The sequence below is a fragment of the Arvicola amphibius genome, chromosome 10 (genome assembly GCF_903992535.2).
Source record: "Arvicola amphibius chromosome 10, mArvAmp1.2, whole genome shotgun sequence".
Classification (NCBI taxonomy): Eukaryota; Metazoa; Chordata; class Mammalia; order Rodentia; family Cricetidae; genus Arvicola; species Arvicola amphibius.
Window position 1 is genome coordinate 75558559 of NC_052056.1, and position 16004 is coordinate 75574562.

The 16004-nt window shown below is 49.9% G+C and overlaps 2 protein-coding genes across 3 annotated transcripts in view; one reads left to right on the forward strand and one right to left on the reverse strand.

The window, feature by feature from the left end:
- Positions 1 to 10773, forward strand: part of Cdc45 (cell division cycle 45) — a 36013-nt gene extending 25240 nt beyond the window's left edge. For both annotated transcript variants that reach the window (XM_038345675.1, XM_038345674.1), the window contains exons 14-19: positions 4608 to 4746; positions 4823 to 4906; positions 6559 to 6677; positions 6825 to 6901; positions 9280 to 9346; positions 10647 to 10773. In XM_038345675.1, coding sequence (XP_038201603.1) covers positions 4608 to 4746; positions 4823 to 4906; positions 6559 to 6677; positions 6825 to 6901; positions 9280 to 9344 — 484 coding nt within the window. In that variant the 3' untranslated portion in view covers positions 9345 to 9346; positions 10647 to 10773. The remainder of the gene's footprint in view (positions 1 to 4607; positions 4747 to 4822; positions 4907 to 6558; positions 6678 to 6824; positions 6902 to 9279; positions 9347 to 10646) is intronic.
- A 2355-nt stretch (positions 10774 to 13128) lies between these two features.
- Positions 13129 to 14545, reverse strand: Cldn5 (claudin 5). The gene has a single exon (XM_038346170.1). The coding sequence runs from the start codon at positions 14398 to 14400 to the stop codon at positions 13744 to 13746; it is 657 nt and encodes a 218-aa protein (XP_038202098.1). The 5' UTR covers positions 14401 to 14545; the 3' UTR covers positions 13129 to 13743.
- Between the last annotated feature and the right edge of the window lie 1459 nt (positions 14546 to 16004).

Consider the following 16004-nt stretch of genomic DNA (forward strand, 5'->3'; position numbering starts at 1 on the left):
GGTTATGTGTGCTCTTGGTTTAACCTTCTGAGGAACTGCCAGGCTGTCTTCCGTGATAGTTGCTCCAGTCCCAGCAGTGTAGGAAGGATGCAGTTTCTCCATCTTTACCAACACTTGTGGTCTGTGATTTGAAGTGGTTTGTGTCTGACTGAGGCTAATGATGTAGAGCATCCTTCCATGTGTTGATGGGGATGGGGCCATTTGTGCAGCTTGTTTGAAGTGCCACAGTCTATTCAAATCTCCCATTTTTAAGTTAGATACTAATTTTAATGGTGTCCAGATCATCTGGTTTTCCTTTTGCTTCTTGTGCTCCGGGTGTTGTTGTTAAGGATCCATTTCTAAATCCAAATCACAAAAATTTCACTTTTTTTTCTGTTCAGTGTATTATACTTTTAGCTCTTACACTGGGTATATGACTCTTTGGAGGTTAATTTTTGTGGTTAGCACAAAAAGGCATACAACAACTTTATTTTTTTTAAAACTTTATTCCTACATTTATTTATTGTCTGTGCACGTGGATGCCACAGTATGTGTGCCTGAGGTCAGAGGACAACTTGCAGGATTTGGTTCTTTCCTTCCACCAGGATTGATCTCAGGTCATCGGGTTGTTTTTTTTTAAATATTTTTTTTTAACTTTATTTTATGTGTATTGGTGCGAAGGTGAAGATCCCCGGAACTGGAGTTACAGACAGTTGTGAGCTGCCGTGTGGGTGCTGGGAATTGAACCCAGGTCCTCTGGAGGAACGGGCAGTGCTCTTAACCACTGAGCCATCTCTCCAGCCCCCAGGTCATCGGGTTTTATACTCACTAAGCCATCTCAACGACTTCCAACTTTATTTTATTTTGTTAATGTGGACACCTACCTTTCCTAGGAATATTTGTTTTTTAATTTTTTTTCTTCTACCATTGAATTATTTTAACACTTGTGTTAAGAATCAGTTGGCCACAAGCACAAAGGTGTGTGTTAAACTGTAGGTTCTCTTCCATCCTCTAACGTTAACCTTATGCCAGCACCACGTTGTTTCCATTACTGTGATTTTGTGGCGAGTTTGAAACTAGAAAGCATGACTTCCATTTTCTTCTTTAAAGGATTATCTTTGCTATTCTAGGTAACTTGAATTTAACCTTGGGATCAGCAGCCAGCAGTCCCTGGAGAAGTCTTCCATTGCTATTTTCCATTCCTGTTTTCAATCTGTAGATCCCTCAGTTTCAAGCCCAGGTCTTGAACTTGATATGTAGCTAAGGATGACCTTAAATTTCTAGTCCTCCTGACTCTGCCTCCCAACCACTGGGATTACAGGCATGCAGTGCTTCACTTGGCTGAATGTTGCCTGATTAACTCTATACTCGCTTTGTTAAAAACTTGAAGTATTATTATCATGTGTATACGAGCATGGTGGGTGGAGATGTGTGGAAGACAAGTTTGTGGAGTCTGTTCTCTTCTTCCGATTCTGAGGATCGAGCTCAACTTGCCAAGCTGGTGCAGCAAGCACATTTATCTCCTGAGTCATCTCACCAGCCCCATCTCTTGGTAATTTTGACATAAATGTTTGGATGTTTTCTCAATTTCATTTTTGTTTTCTCATTGCTACCACAAGCAATTTTGTGTATTTATTATGTACCTGTACCTACAGCCTCGCTGAACACATTAGTCTGACATTTTTGTGGACTCTTTGAGCTTTTGGATGGGAAAGCTCACATATAGGTCAGTCCTCCATCAGCAGTGTAATCCTGACGCGTGCCATCTGCCTGTGCCTTTCCTCTTGCTTTTTAATGCTGGGGTTACACTGAGGGTCTTGCACATGCTAAGTATGTATTGCCTGAGCACACACTCAGCCCCATTCTTTCATTTTCTTACCGTTCCTCTCCTGCTCTCTGTCCACTGTCCTCTTAAAGGGCAGTGTAGACAGCAGCTCTGGGCGGACTCTTGGAGCTACACTGCTCTGACTATTCAATCTCTACCAAGTTCTCCTGCTCTGTTGCACAGCTCTGTGTAGTTTACTGTGTCCTGTTACACTTGTGTGCTGTTGAACAGGGCAGAACTCCCCTCAGTTTTGTCATCTAACATCGAGTTGCCTGGAATTTTCATTGCTTGGATCCAAGCACCCACAGTGATGCTGGCTGTGTGACAGATTGCTGTCACTTTTCTTGTATCTTGGAGTTTATGGTGGTCCCTTGTTCTTTTTTTTTTCCTGCAAGTTTAGAACCTAAGTGTTTGCTTTTATAATCTAGTTGCTCTGTTTTGTTGTTTGGTTTGGTATATTTTTTTCTAGAATTTTTTAAAATTTTATTTTACATGTATGAGTGTTTTGCCTACATATCTGTATGCGTGCTAAATGCATGCTTGATGCCTACGAATGTCAGAAGAGAGCGTAAGATCCCCTAGAACTGACTTGTAAACAGCTGTGGACCACCACGTAGATACTGGGTGTCAAACTCAGGTTCTCTGCAAAATCAGATGGGACTCGTAACCAATGAGCCAACTCTCCAGCTCCTGTTTGAAGATTTAATTGCTTCCTTTCTTCATGTCCATTTTCTGTCCCTTCCTCTCCCCAGTTCTCTCAATAAGTAGTCTCTTTGTATGTGTATGTGTATGTGTATGTGTATGTGTGTGCATGGTGTCTTCTTCATTAACTTCACTTTAGTTTTGAGACAGGGTCTCTCGCTGAACCTGTAATTCAGCAGTTCAGCCAGCTGGCTAGCCACACAAGTCCCAGCGACCTATTGTCTCTGCCTCCGCAGTGCTAGAGTTATAGGCATGTGCCCACTGTACCTGGCTTTTTACATGGGTGCTGGGAATGGAATTCAAGTCTTCACACTCGTGTGGTAGGTACTTCTGACTGAGCCCCCACGTCATCTTTTACTCCCTCTTTCCAGGAGAACCTGCACCTCTGCCTTCCTACCCTGGCTTGGACCTGCAGCTGCTGAAGCCTGCTGCCTGCTCTCCCCACAGTTGTATATGACTGGAGCACAATTTCAGATAACCTTCAGGGAAAGGGAGCACATGTAATAGTAGGCATCTGCATCCTTTGTCACGCAATGCCCTTTTCTACCCTCAAATGATCTTTGGTTTCATTGAAGGTAGTTTTCTATTGACTATAGAGTCCATTGTGCCCTGTCCTCCAGCAGCTAACATTGCTAATAAAAGTGGGAGTCCTTTTGATTCTTAATTGTTCTTGTTTTTTAATTTTTATTTATTTATTTTTCTGTATATCTCAGGCTGCTCTCGAATTTATGATCCTCCTTTCTTGGCCTCCCAAGTGCTGAGGCTGCTGTCTGTGCCATCACACCCATTTCGATTATTGTTTCTTTGCAATGACCAATCTTGCCCCGCTGACAGATACTCTCACGATCTGTTCTAGCTTGTTTCCCCCTTTGTGCCCAGTTTGCAGACAAGTCACTTCAGTTCGTGGACCCTGCTCTACAGCTCCACAGTTGCTTCTTTAGTTTCTGGACCCTCCGGCATCAGTGCTTCTTCGTCGTGTTCTGTCTTTCCGGAAAGATGTCCCGTTGTATGTTTTTGCTTTGTATTTTCCATGGGTTTATTTCATTGTGGATCTTGAGGTAGCTTTTCTTATCTTTGTTCTTTAGCATTTGACTAAATGTTTTATTTCTTCCCAAAGTGTTCATTTCTGCCAACACTTCCTGGTTTCTGGCCTTTTTTCATAGCATCCTGTTCTTGTTATAGGAAGGTTATGGTCACCCAGATCTCTCAGAACATGATGGAGTTGCTCTAGTTTCATTTGTTCTCTGGCCATCTGTTTCCTTCGGGATCATTTTCTTCTTAAAGCCATAAGTTTTTTCTCAAATAATCTGATATGTTTTGTATTTAGGAAGGAAGCTATGGAATCTTGGCTGAGCCCTGCGTGTTTGGACATAACTTGTTGAGCATAGAGGTTTTGCTTGAAGGCCACCCTTACTTTTCCAAAGGGCTCCTTTAAATATTAAAATATTCAGAGGGGAACATTCTCTCTTGGGAAAGAAGAATAAAAGTCCCTCTTGGGTACATGCGGGAATCTTTACACTTCACTGCTTGCCTAAGCCTACACTATTGGAGCCTCCAGGTACACTCTTGGGTCCTCCCTATGGGAACCTTACATGCCATATTGCTTTGTAGCTCAGGCTGGCCTCGGAGTTACAGTTTTCCCAAGTGTGGGATTACAGTGTGCAGCACCATACCCATTAGTCTTCTGTCCTCTGATCCCAGGATCTTGAATCTCTTACTCCAGCACTGTCTATACATATTTTTGTTTCTTCCTTTCATGTCAAGAAAGAAAGAAGATAGTTTTTGTTGTTTGTTTGTTTGTTGTTCTGTTCTGTTTTGTTCTGTTCTGTTTTGTTTTGTTTTGTTTTGTTTTGTTTTGTAAAGCCCTGGCTGTCCTGAAACTCACTCTGTAGACCAGGCTGGTCTTGAACTCAGAGATTTGCCTGCCTCTCTGAGTTCTGGGATTAAAGGTGTGTGTCACCACCACCACCACCTGGCTGAGAATATAAATTCTTATCCCTAAACCCCTTCTTGAACTAGAAATCAAAGTTTATATAACATGGGTATTTTAGCAGTGGTACTCAACAAGCAGCATGTAAGCCTGTTGTCTGTCCTGTTTCAGGAGTAATCTGGACAAGCTGTACCTTGGTCTAGAGCTCGCCAAGAAGCATCTGCAAGCTACCCAGCAGACCATTGCCAGCTGTCTCTGCACCAACCTTGTCACCTCCCAGGGCCCTTTTCTCTACTGCTCACTCATGGAGGTTAGGATCCCCTACTCATGCAATACCACGCACACCTCCTAGAGACCTCCTCTGACCGTCCCTCTTCCCTCTCCAGGGCACTCCAGATGTGACACTGTTCGCCAAGCCAGCGTCCTTGAGTCTGCTCAGCAGACATCTGCTCAAGTCCTTTGTGCATTCGGTGAGGAGCTGGATGGGGTGGGGATGAGGTGGCAGCAGCAAGGGTATAAGTGGGCTGGTACACGGGTTAATATGGTAGATGATGGCCTGGAGTTACCCGTGCTGTTCACCAGCTGTGGGAACTGGGCATATTCCTTATTTTGGGCCCTATTTTAACTCAACTAATCTCTAGGAACCTTCCAGTTCCCTACAAGCTCTGGTATTATCACTTGTTACTCATGTCATTCAGCTGGATAGGGAGGGACACCCAGAAAGCTGTGCAACTGGGACTGAGGTTCATCTGTGGCAGATCAGGAAAAGATGGAGTCAGTCATATAGACTTGCTTCCCAACAATTGACACTGAATAATGTCTCTGTAGATTTGTGGCCCTGTACCTTTCTTAGAACGCATTCTAACTCAGTTGGTATTTAGACAGGTGCTAAGCCAACTAGTAGAGGACTTCTAGGTAGGGAAGCAGAAAAGATGGCTCCTGATAACTTCAGCTGTCAGTCTTCCCCTCTGCTTCAGGATGAGGGTTAGGAGACTTAGGCTGAGTCAGCCAGTAAAACAGCGAAGCTGACGTCCTGAAGATAAGCTAGTGCTGTCTTCCTGGGCCTCGGCTCCTCAGTCTCAGCAGTCTGTGCTCACGGCTATCTTATGAAGACTGGGGCTATAGCCCAGTGGTGGAGCCTTCCTAGTATATGTGAGGCCCTGTCGGGATATCTGATCCCAGCCCTGGAAAGAATTCTTTGGAGAAATTTGTAAGAAACAAAACTTGTATTTGTTGTGCGCTGACTTGGTGCAAGTGAAGTGACGTGGAGGCATTGTATAGGTAGTGTAAGTGGCCTCGAGATGATTGCAGTGTATGCAGGGGCACGCATAGATTAGAGCGGTACAGTGTTTTCATGAGAGATATGACAGTCTTGGATTCGGGTATCCGTAGAAGTCCTAGAACCAATCCCTTCACCTGCTAGAAATGACTAAAATGTCAAGATGAACTGGACCAAACAAGAACTTTGCAGTCCTGGTGGCTTTGTTCACATCTTGGCCTCATGTATTAGTTGTGAGAAAGAGCTCTGACCCCATATCTTCGTTTCCTTATCTGTAGAAGGCAGCCACTTCACAGGGCCTAGTCAGTTATCAGACATTGTCTCAACAGCTCCCAGCTGGCCTAGTTCACGTCCTGGGTCATATCTTAGTCCTACATAAGCCAAGCAGCTAGGTGGTCACCTTGATGATGTTGTTAGAGCTGTCGGTATGTCACTGAGAGAGACCTCACCACCTCCACCCTAACTGTGTGCAGGAGGGACCCACGAGATGTGAGTGCATGAATGAGTTTCAAACAGGAAGCCCTGAGAGGAAGAAGAATAGAACAAGGCAGGGATGTTGGGAGGGGCTTCTAGAGACCTGGAAGAGGTAATAGAAGGAAAGCCAGGGCTGAGTCCCTGCAAGGCCTAGCGAGGGTGCTAAGAGGGTTGGGCCCGTAGATAACTGGGAGGGTAAGAGCCCAAATGTCAAGTTGGAATTGTAGCACATCATCTGGCGACTGCACCCTGTCACCAGGCATTAGGGGGTAGCCTGATGGTATCAGTTTTTAGGTCCTGAGCGATGTGGCCCACGCTGCAGTGCTGAGAATAACTGTGCTGTGACTGAGGGTGCCCCTGTCTCCATAGACAAAGAATCGACGCTGCAAGCTGCTGCCCTTGGTCATGGCTGCCCCCCTGAGCATAGAGCAGGGCACGGTGACCGTGGTGGGCATCCCCCCAGAGACTGACAGCTCAGATCGAAAGAAGTGAGTAGCTTCTCCTTGCCCTGGGTGTGTCAGCGCATTGGCCCACCAGCTCTGCTGAGCCCGAGTGCCATTCGCCCTCACAGGGACAGGCTTGGGAAGGGTGTTGTCTGTGGTCTGTCTCCCAACATGTCTGTCCTGTGCCTGTAGCTTTTTTGGTCGGGCATTTGAGAAGGCAGCAGAAAGTACCAGCTCTCGGACTCTACATAACCACTTTGACCTCTCAGGTAAGTATCTCTGCCCCATGGCCACCCTTGGCCTTCACTCCCTCTAAGCCAGCACTGGCCCTGGACAGTCCTCGGTGAGCTGCTCTCAGCTTGGGAGCTACAAGTCTGAATGCAGCCTTACTGCCCTGCAAATCATTTCCCACCCCTGAAGGGCAGGCTGTGATGACCCTAGAGGCCACTCATCAATCTCCCTCATGTGGACAAGGAAACAGCACACCCTGTGGCAACCCAAGGCTGGCAGCTTGAAGAGCCCTACCTGAGGCCGTAGCACACTATACCTGTGGGGCAGTTCAACATTTGTCACACCGCATGTGTTGGTTAGTCAGAGAATGGCTTCGCCACATAGCAGCACAAGACATAGTTTTGTTTTTTCATTTTTGCTATATAGTCTAAGCTGCCCTTGTTCTCATAACTTTCCTGCCTCAGCCTTCCGAGTGCTGAGATTACAAGTATGGAGCCATCAAAGTGCTCTGTCCTTTTTGTCGGTTCAGTTAAATGGTTTTGTTGCCTTGGCTTTGGTTTGTTTGTTTAGGTATTGATTTTTTGTTTTTGTTGTTGTTGTTTGTTTTTGTTTTGTTTTGTGATGCTCTGGCTGTCTTGGAGCTCCCTATGTAGACATGGCTAGCCTTGAACTCAGAGATCCACCTGTACCTGCCTCTGTTTCCCGAGTGCTGGAACTAAAGGCAGTACCATTGTCGCTAGCTTGTTATCTTATTTTTGAGACAGGGTCTCACTGTGTAGTTGAGGCTGCCTACTCATAGAGACCTTTCTGCCTCTGCCTGCCAAGTGCTGGGATTAAAGTGGTATGCCACCAAACCTAGCTCTATCTTCTTGTTGATAATTTTTTGATTTATTTATGTTACTTTATGTGTATGAGTGTTTTGCCTGCCTGCCTGGATCCTCTGCAAGAACAACTAGAGTTTTTAACTGCTGAGCCGTCTCTAGCCCCTGTTGACACATTTTAAAGTAAACAGACTTGGCTTACCAACCCACTACTGCCACTGTTTTACTAGGCTGCAAATACTGTAGCCCGGGTGGCTTGCATGGCCTATCCTCTCAGTGCTGTGCCTGGTGCCTGAAATCAAGGTGTCAGCGTGGCTGGTAGTCTCTGTTCTTGGCTGCAAAGCTGTCCTTTCTGAAACCCCTCTGTGTATCTGTGCCTTTCTCTTCTTAGAATGACACTAGTTGTGCTGGGCTGTGACCCTTATTTACTTCTTTGAAGGTCCTGTCTCCAGGTGTCATATTCTGAGATGCTGGAAGTTGGGGTTTCAACAAAGGAACTTAGACAACACAACCCACTCAATCCCACCTCTCAGTTTGTTTGGGGGTTTTGTTGTTTCGTTGTCTGGTTGGTTAGTTGTTTGATTTTTGTTTGTTTGTTTGTTTGTTTTGAGACAGGGTCTCTCTAATGTAGCTCTGGCTATCCTAGAACTCAGTATGTAGACCAGGCTGTCCTCACACTAACAGAGCTTGGCCTCTGCCTCCCATGTTCTGGGATTAAAGGCCTGTGCCACCACCACCTGGCTACCTCAGCATTTTATCCGCGTCTTTCAGGAAGGACATTATGTTATCACTCTCTGATTCCCTAACACTGACCTATATTCAGGTTGTCTGCACTGTCTCAGGCAGGCTTCTTTGTGCCAGGAAGCTGTAGCTGTGGCACTGTGGAGTTAGTCAATCATGAGCACTAGCTCCTGCTTTCTGCTTGAGATATGGGCAGGTTGACCACAGCCCATCTTTATACACAGGGAGGGTTTGGGTTGGAAGATCCCTGGTTCTCCTGGAGATTGGAGAGCCTAAGCAGGGAGTGTGGAAGTAGCTGTGGCCAGTTCCTGCTTGGTAAGCAAGGCTTTGCACTCCTGGGGAGTTGGTCAACAGCGTGGGACATCCTGCAGTGTCCCAAACCAGCCCTAACCAGGCTCTGGCATCGCTTCGTCATGCCTGTCTGAATCTGTCTGCCCTTCAGAACAGAAGTAGTCGTATTATGTCCTCTGCAGAAGACAGCGCTGAAGCTGAAGCACAGGACAAAACAGGTCTTATGTGGCCTGCACTACTGTGGGGACAGGCATTTATGCCAATCCCTGTCCAAGTCTGTATCAAAGCTGTCACGTGTCCCCTCTGCTGGTTGACATTGTTGACCCTTGTATGCCCTGGGAGTCCTTGCAGGACAAGGCTCTGGCCTTTCCACAGAGCAGCCAGCAGGTCTGAAGTGGGAGTATAGTGGGAAAGGGATGAACTCAAATACTGCAGAGCCTTCCAGGCCTGGCTGTGGAATGCGATGGAGAGTTGTCAGCCTGAGGGAGGAGGGGGAGTTCGTGTACGAGGCCTTGTTTCTCACTCCTCCCCACTCACAAGATGTTTTCCTTTCATTACTTCAGTAATTGAGCTGAAAGTCGAGGACCGGAGCAAGTTCCTGGATGCTCTCGTGTCTCTGCTGTCCTGAGGGTAAGCCACGGTGGGCGGTCCTTGGGTCTCAAGCCGACTCCTTCTTTGTCTCCCTCAACAGAGACTTTTACTTGTGTTTCAGAGCAGAGCAGGGTCTGGAGATTTTTCCCAGGAAGGTCTGTCCTAAGAATTCTAGCAGGGCCACAGTGGAGCACTTCTGAGAAACCCTAATTTCATTAAGTACCTTTGACCCCTCAGAACAACCTCAAATTTTCTCTCTAATGCCCACACCATGGGGCTGCGCATCATGTGTGATTACCCCAGTGCAAGCCCCAGCGGTCACCCAGTTTCTTAGAGCCACAAGCCCCAGGCTGGAGCCTACAAAAGTGGCACTCTGAGCCTTTCTGCACTCAGTAAGAAAGGAAGCTATTAGCAACTACCCGGCCACAGACTATGAAATGCTGGTTCTGCGTGAGCCTTCAGCTGTGGACAGCTATCCATCCTGAAAGGCCTACTGCATGTGGCCCAAGATGGCTCTCTTGGGAAGCCCTCACTGTTTTTCCACATGACCCTTCTTTTTGAGGAACCATGTGATTCCTATGCCTATGTAGCCATCTCAGCCTGTTTGACCAGGCGGCCTTTCCAAGGCTCTGACACGAGAGCTGCCCTGGCCTTGTTAAAGTCTGAGCTGTAGGGGACTACAGTGGCCTCGTGAGTCTTAGGAACTTCATTCAATCAGAGTAGCCTGAGCATTCAAGGCCATATTAAGGAAGGTGTCTAGACTGGACCAGGAAATCCTTGGTCAGACTTTCAGGTAGTCAGCAGTGACTTTGGGCTGTGTAAGTAAGTAATTAGTCTGACTCCAAAAAGGAGCCAACAGCACCCTTAGCCCACAGGTAGCAAGTGTGTACTGGGCTGTGGGGAGCAGCCCGTGCCAGGGCTGGATGGAGGCATACCTCCCTCCTGCACTGCGTCAGCAGCCCTGCTGTGTATGTGGCCATCCGGCAGGGCTGCAACTGGCAGGGGAAGGGGAAGAGGCTGTTAGGTGATGGGAAAGCAGTAGAGACTGACCAGTCAAGGGAGGCCTGTACTCGAGCCATGAAGCTGCCCTGGCAGGATAAGTCAAGACCTTTCCAGACAAGGTCTACCAGGTGAGGAGGGTCCGGGTACTCTGATGGGGACAGTTGAGAATCTGTAAGAGGACAGCACGTACCTCAGTAGACCTGCCCACTCCCCTTCACCCTGCCATGGGAGCGGCTCGAAAGCAGCAGCCCTGCACACATGGGAAGGCCTCGGTCCAGTCTGTTTGATGTGTGGGGAGAAAGGATGAATTTTGTGAAACCTTTTTTTTTCCTTCCAGAATCTGATTTCTCCAGAAGTGACCTCCTTTTCCTTATTTATATCACCTGGCCTCTAGTAGATTGCAAGATACATTTGATGTGTGGAACTATGTGGTTTTTAATAAAATAAAACGTTTGCTCCATTCCCTTTGTGCCTACTCTGAACCTTCTTGGGATTCAGGGCAGCCTTGTTCCTGTGTGCTGCCATTCTCTGTGCCACAGGAAGTACAGAGACTTCTCTACTCAGCCCTAGGACCAGGTCTCCCTCACCTGCTCTCCTGGCTTCCTAATTCAATGGGCAGAGGCTGGGCCGGCCCTTCAGTACCTGTGATGGCTACTGCCCAGCAATGCCAGGAAGGACCAGATACTGCCTACCAGACTACTTGTATCACACACTTGGCCACCCCTCCACCGTAGCCTTCAGCTTACCATACAGGGCCTGCTCACATGCCTCGACCCTGGGCACCCTGGGTGTGCAGGGCCTATTCACATGCCTCAACCTTGCCCGCGTGCAGGGCCTGCCCACATGCCTGAACCCTGCGGCAGGGCCTGCTCACATGCCTGAACCCTGCCGGCATGTAGGGCCTGCTCACATGCCTTGACACACTGCTTTGCTAATGGGAAAGTATGGGGGAAGGCCTCAGATCAAGGAGGGCTGACTGCCGAGCATTGCCTGAAGGGAAACACTGCTCCAGGCTCCTGTCAACCTTGCTCACACCCACACATTTCAGCTATGGTGGAGCTAGAATGGTAGAGCCAACAGTCATTGTCCCTGGAGAGGTGGGAAGGGGAAGAGGGGCTAGTTACTGCCTGGGCACATGGGTACTGCAGAAGCAAACATGGTAGGAAGAGATACCCATTTGTAGGCATCTGAGCTGAGGAAGGCAGCATGGCACACAGTCCTAGAAGGCATTGTTTGGGCAGGTTTCTCGAATGTTTTTCAGTTTTGGTTTTGAAACAGGATCTCACTATGTAGCCTAAGCCACCTATCTCCCTCTTGCTCCAAGTACTGATGGTAATTTAAGTCAGTTGTGAGAAGCCCACAAAGTGGTCTAGAAGAGGGGCCCCGAATGGCCAGGCTGCTCTTGGGGAAATGAGGGACTACAACCGGTGGGAGCTGGGTGAGGACTGGCTCCTCTCTCCCGACCCTGGTGACTAGCAGTGCCCCGGCTGACTACTCTCATACGGCCACCCTAGCCATTCGGAAAACTCAGGTGGAGCAGCTCCCTTCCCATACTCTTCTTGGTAAAGACTTCTGTGGGAAGAGTACACCATCAGCCAAGTGGGACAGCTAAGGCACAGGATCATGTGTCCCCAAGCTTGGGACTGTGCTTGTTCCCTCCTGCACATGCGCCTGTTGGGCTAAGTTCAAATTGGTCCAGTGAGGTTTCCACAGACGCTGTCTCACTGGGGCTGGCCTCCTCGTAAATTCCATCCTTGCCTTCTCTGTCCCCAATTCCAGAATTTCTCCTGAGCCTCTGTAAGCTCATATCCTCAGGATTAATTCCTTTCCTCACTGTGATGAACCCAGCCAGTCCTGAAAGACTTGATAATGAATGTGGAGGTCAGGGTGGAGGCAGATGCCAAGTCTTCCTGCTCTCAGGGCTTAGTATGGCTGGGCTTCATTGCAGCCTCCTCCTCCTCCATCCACTCCTGTTCCTAGTCTTTTAGCAAAAGGTAAAACTACCCAAATAGGGGGAAACAATAAGCTTGTTTGCTTGTGCGCCCCCCCCCCCCCCCCCGCACACACACGCGCATACACCCACGCACACTTCCTCTCCCTCCCTCCCTTCCTCTGTCTTTGTCTCTCTGGTGACTTTACTTGCCTTTCCCTCCTGGGGTCTTTTTCCAAATCCTGGCCCCTTACCCTCTTTCTCCCAGGATAGTCACACCCGAGATCCCCTCCCCTGTGGTTGTCAACACAGATGTGTTACCAACAGCATGGACACAGACCCTAGCTAGACCCTATGTAGAGCCACACTAACGAGAGGAGCTGGGACAAAGAGCTGGAGTCAGGCCCAGATTTTCTGAGCAAGTGTCTCTCCTCCCATTTAACAGTTAAGCACTGCAGACAGCTGAGGACCAGTGACATCTTTGATTCACCGTAGCTCGCACACACGAGGGAAGTGCTGGCTGTGTACAGTTGCCTGTGGCCGCTTCGTGGTGCTTGGAACTGAGCAAGCACTGGGAAGAAATGCGTTTGGGACCAGTCTTGCTGGTTAGCTAGCTAGCTAGCTAGCTAGCTACCTACTGTCAGCATTTCCCACCACCCAGGCCATTCCCATGATTTGAGGTTCCAGCTGGATCCTCTCCTGGATTCAGTTTTCCCCCATCTATCCCAGCCTGAATCCAGCTCTTGCCCTGGGATTTTCTGTCCACATTCTTAGCTTCTTGCAAGTCTAACTGCATCTCCTAGTTGAGGACTGGAAAAATCCCCATGGGAGACTTTGAGGAGGTTGATGGGCACAGGGAGTGGCTAGCTGGACAGAGGACAGGACACGGTTGAGAGTGTTCAAACCATTTACTAAGCAAATTCTTGACCGCCCCACCCCACCCCCAAGCTGCGAGGATGGCAGCCCCTCTAAGGCTCTGGTACCTACAGGCGCCCCCGTTGGGGGGAGTACTGGAGTGAGACGAGGTTCAGACCAAGTCCTTTGGTTCAATGGGCTCCTCTTCACTAACAAGGAAAATGCCCTTTATAGCACATGCCTCTAGCAGCCCAGTCTGCGGGCTTGGGGTTCTCCAGCTGCCCTTTCAGGTCAGTAGGAGCTACTGGACATTAAGGCAGCATCCAGAACTGCTCAATAGAAACTGTCAGCTGCAGTTTAGTGCCTGCTTCACCGATGAAATCCGAGCGCCGCATCCATGCCGCGGCCAACTGCGCATAGAAAATGAGGTCGGTCAAGTCCTCACAAGTGTCTGTTCTGAGCAGAGTCTAGATGGTGACGGTCAGAGGACTCTCTGGGCGCGGAAAAGCCTGGCCGGAGTCCAGCCTGACTTGTCTCGGAGTCTGCGATGCGCAAACCAGTGGTGGTTGCCATCCACGTGCGGCTTCCCGCGTCGGTTCCTCCGATCACGGGCTTGGCTGCGGGAAGTGCCCCGCCGTGCCTACCGCTCTTAGACGTAGTTCTTCTTGTCGTATTCGCCATTGGCTGCGGGCCGCCGCGGTGCCGAGTACTTGACCGGGAAGCTGAACTCCGGGCGGCCGGAGCAGACCCAAGCCCCGCAGCACACGAGGCCGCCGCCGCACATGAGCAGAGCGGAGGCCGCCCATCCGATGTACAGCGCCGCGCCCAGCTCGTACTTCTGAGACACCGGCACTGCCGGATCGTAGAACTCGCGGACCACGATGTTGGCGAACCAGCAGAGAGGCACCAGCGCCAGCAGCCCACACAGCGCGTAAAGCGCTCCGCCCGTGAGTGCCACGCGTGCCTTCACTGGACCCGGGGCCACGCAGGTGGTGCATTGCGCGCCGGTCAAGGTAACAAAGAGGGCCACCAGTGCCAGCAGTACAGCGCCCACGGTGAGTGCTCGAGCTGCCTGCACCTCGGCACTCAGCGCCAGCACAGACTCGTACACCTTGCACTGCATGTGTCCTGTACTCTGCACCACGCACGACATCCACAGCCCCTTCCAAGTCGTCTGCGCCGTCACGATGTTGTGGTCCAGGAAGGCAGTCACCTGCCACATGGGCAGCCCACACGCCAGGATCAAGCCCACCCAACCTACCAGGCACAGCACCAGACCCAGAATTTCCAACGCTGCGGACCCCATGGCTAAAGATCGAACGATCGTCTGGGGCGTCTGGGTGCGCTTGGCGATGCTTGAGCTGTGCGCTCAGCTGGTTCTGTGGTGCCTCTGTTCCGGAGCCTCCTGAAATGGACCAGAAGGGAGGATCACCAACACCAGCTCGTTCTTCAGTGCCTGTTGCTGGGGATTTCTTATTTGAAGTCTGGGGGGTGAGGAGGGCGGTCTCTGCCCCCAGGGCGCAGCCCTCGAGCTAGGCCAGCCAATCCATGAGCAGACCTTCGGCCTACAGCCAATCGCGGACCCCTTGGCAGTTACAGTTGAAACCACAGTGCGCAGGACAAGTCCCATTCGACCCCCAGCACTCCCAGCAGGGCAGCAGTTTGAAACCCTACCGGTTTCTGTCCAAGTCGGGGCTCTCCTTGGCTGGTTCGCAGGTGATCTGCTTGCCCCGTCTCTCCACTTTACTTGCATGACCTCTAGCCGACACCAACCATTTCCACACGCTATACCCCACATCATTCAGACCCCTTCAAGCAAAGGCTTGTCATGGAGGTTCCCGGAGCCCCTGTGCACAGGTGAAACAAACTTCTAGACTGTTTGTCCCTCGCACACCAAGCAGAGATACTAGGCAAGCCTGTGTTGGTCACTCCCATAGTTGTATTATGTATAATTTCTTCCAAGATCCTGCCCAACCACTGTCTACACTCACTCCTTCCCTGGAACCTCGGGTCTGATACAAAGTGGTGGTGCGAGGGCCTGTGTAATCTCTTCTGTGATGCTGCCTGCCTCCATCCTCTGAAGTCCAGTGCGTCAGGCAGCGCCACTCAGTCCCCAGTCTCCTCCAGCACATAGACTGTGATCCCAGCACAGCAGAGACACACAGGGGCATAAAGAGGCTATGCCTTCAAGCATCTGTGGTACTTTGCCACCCCAGCCCCCAGGCCACCTTCCGGAAGCCAACTTGGAGTTTCCTGGCCAGGAGGAAGAGCCCCATCCTCGCTGGAGGGGGAGTCGCGGGATTTCCGGGCATTCTTCTGCACAATGGCCCAGCCATTTCTTGAAAGGTACACTGGGCTGGACTCTCTGGGTCCCTGAGGCTCAGGTGGGGGACCCGGCCGCACAGCCCACAGCCCAACTAGGGCACCAGCCGCTTTCCACCATTCGCCTCCCCATTCTCTTTGTTTCCAACGAGCCCCAGACTCCAGATGGGCTTTTTGTCGTTGTTGTGTTTGGGGTTTTGTTTTGTTATTTTACTCTGCTCAAAAAGAACTTAGGGCCTCTATAAAGAAAAGATGACATTGTTGAGAACAGCCACAGATGTGGGAATTTTGGTAAATCTCTCCCTTCTGGGCCCCAACTTCCTTCCAGAGATGCCTCTGAGTGAGAGGTCAATGGAGCCAGCCCAGTGCCTGCTTCACCCTACATGGAAAGATGCTTAGGACAAGGTGCCAGGCCTTGGTGCAGGGAGAACCTTACATACACACCCTTTCTGTCCCCAGCCAACTCTCCAGATGGATAGGATAGTTTCCTCCAGCCACCATATACTGTCTACTGCCTTCCACCTTCTGCAAGCCCTTCCCTGCCTTTCTGCAGACCCTCTCCACTGCCCAGTGAGTGCGGAACTCCAA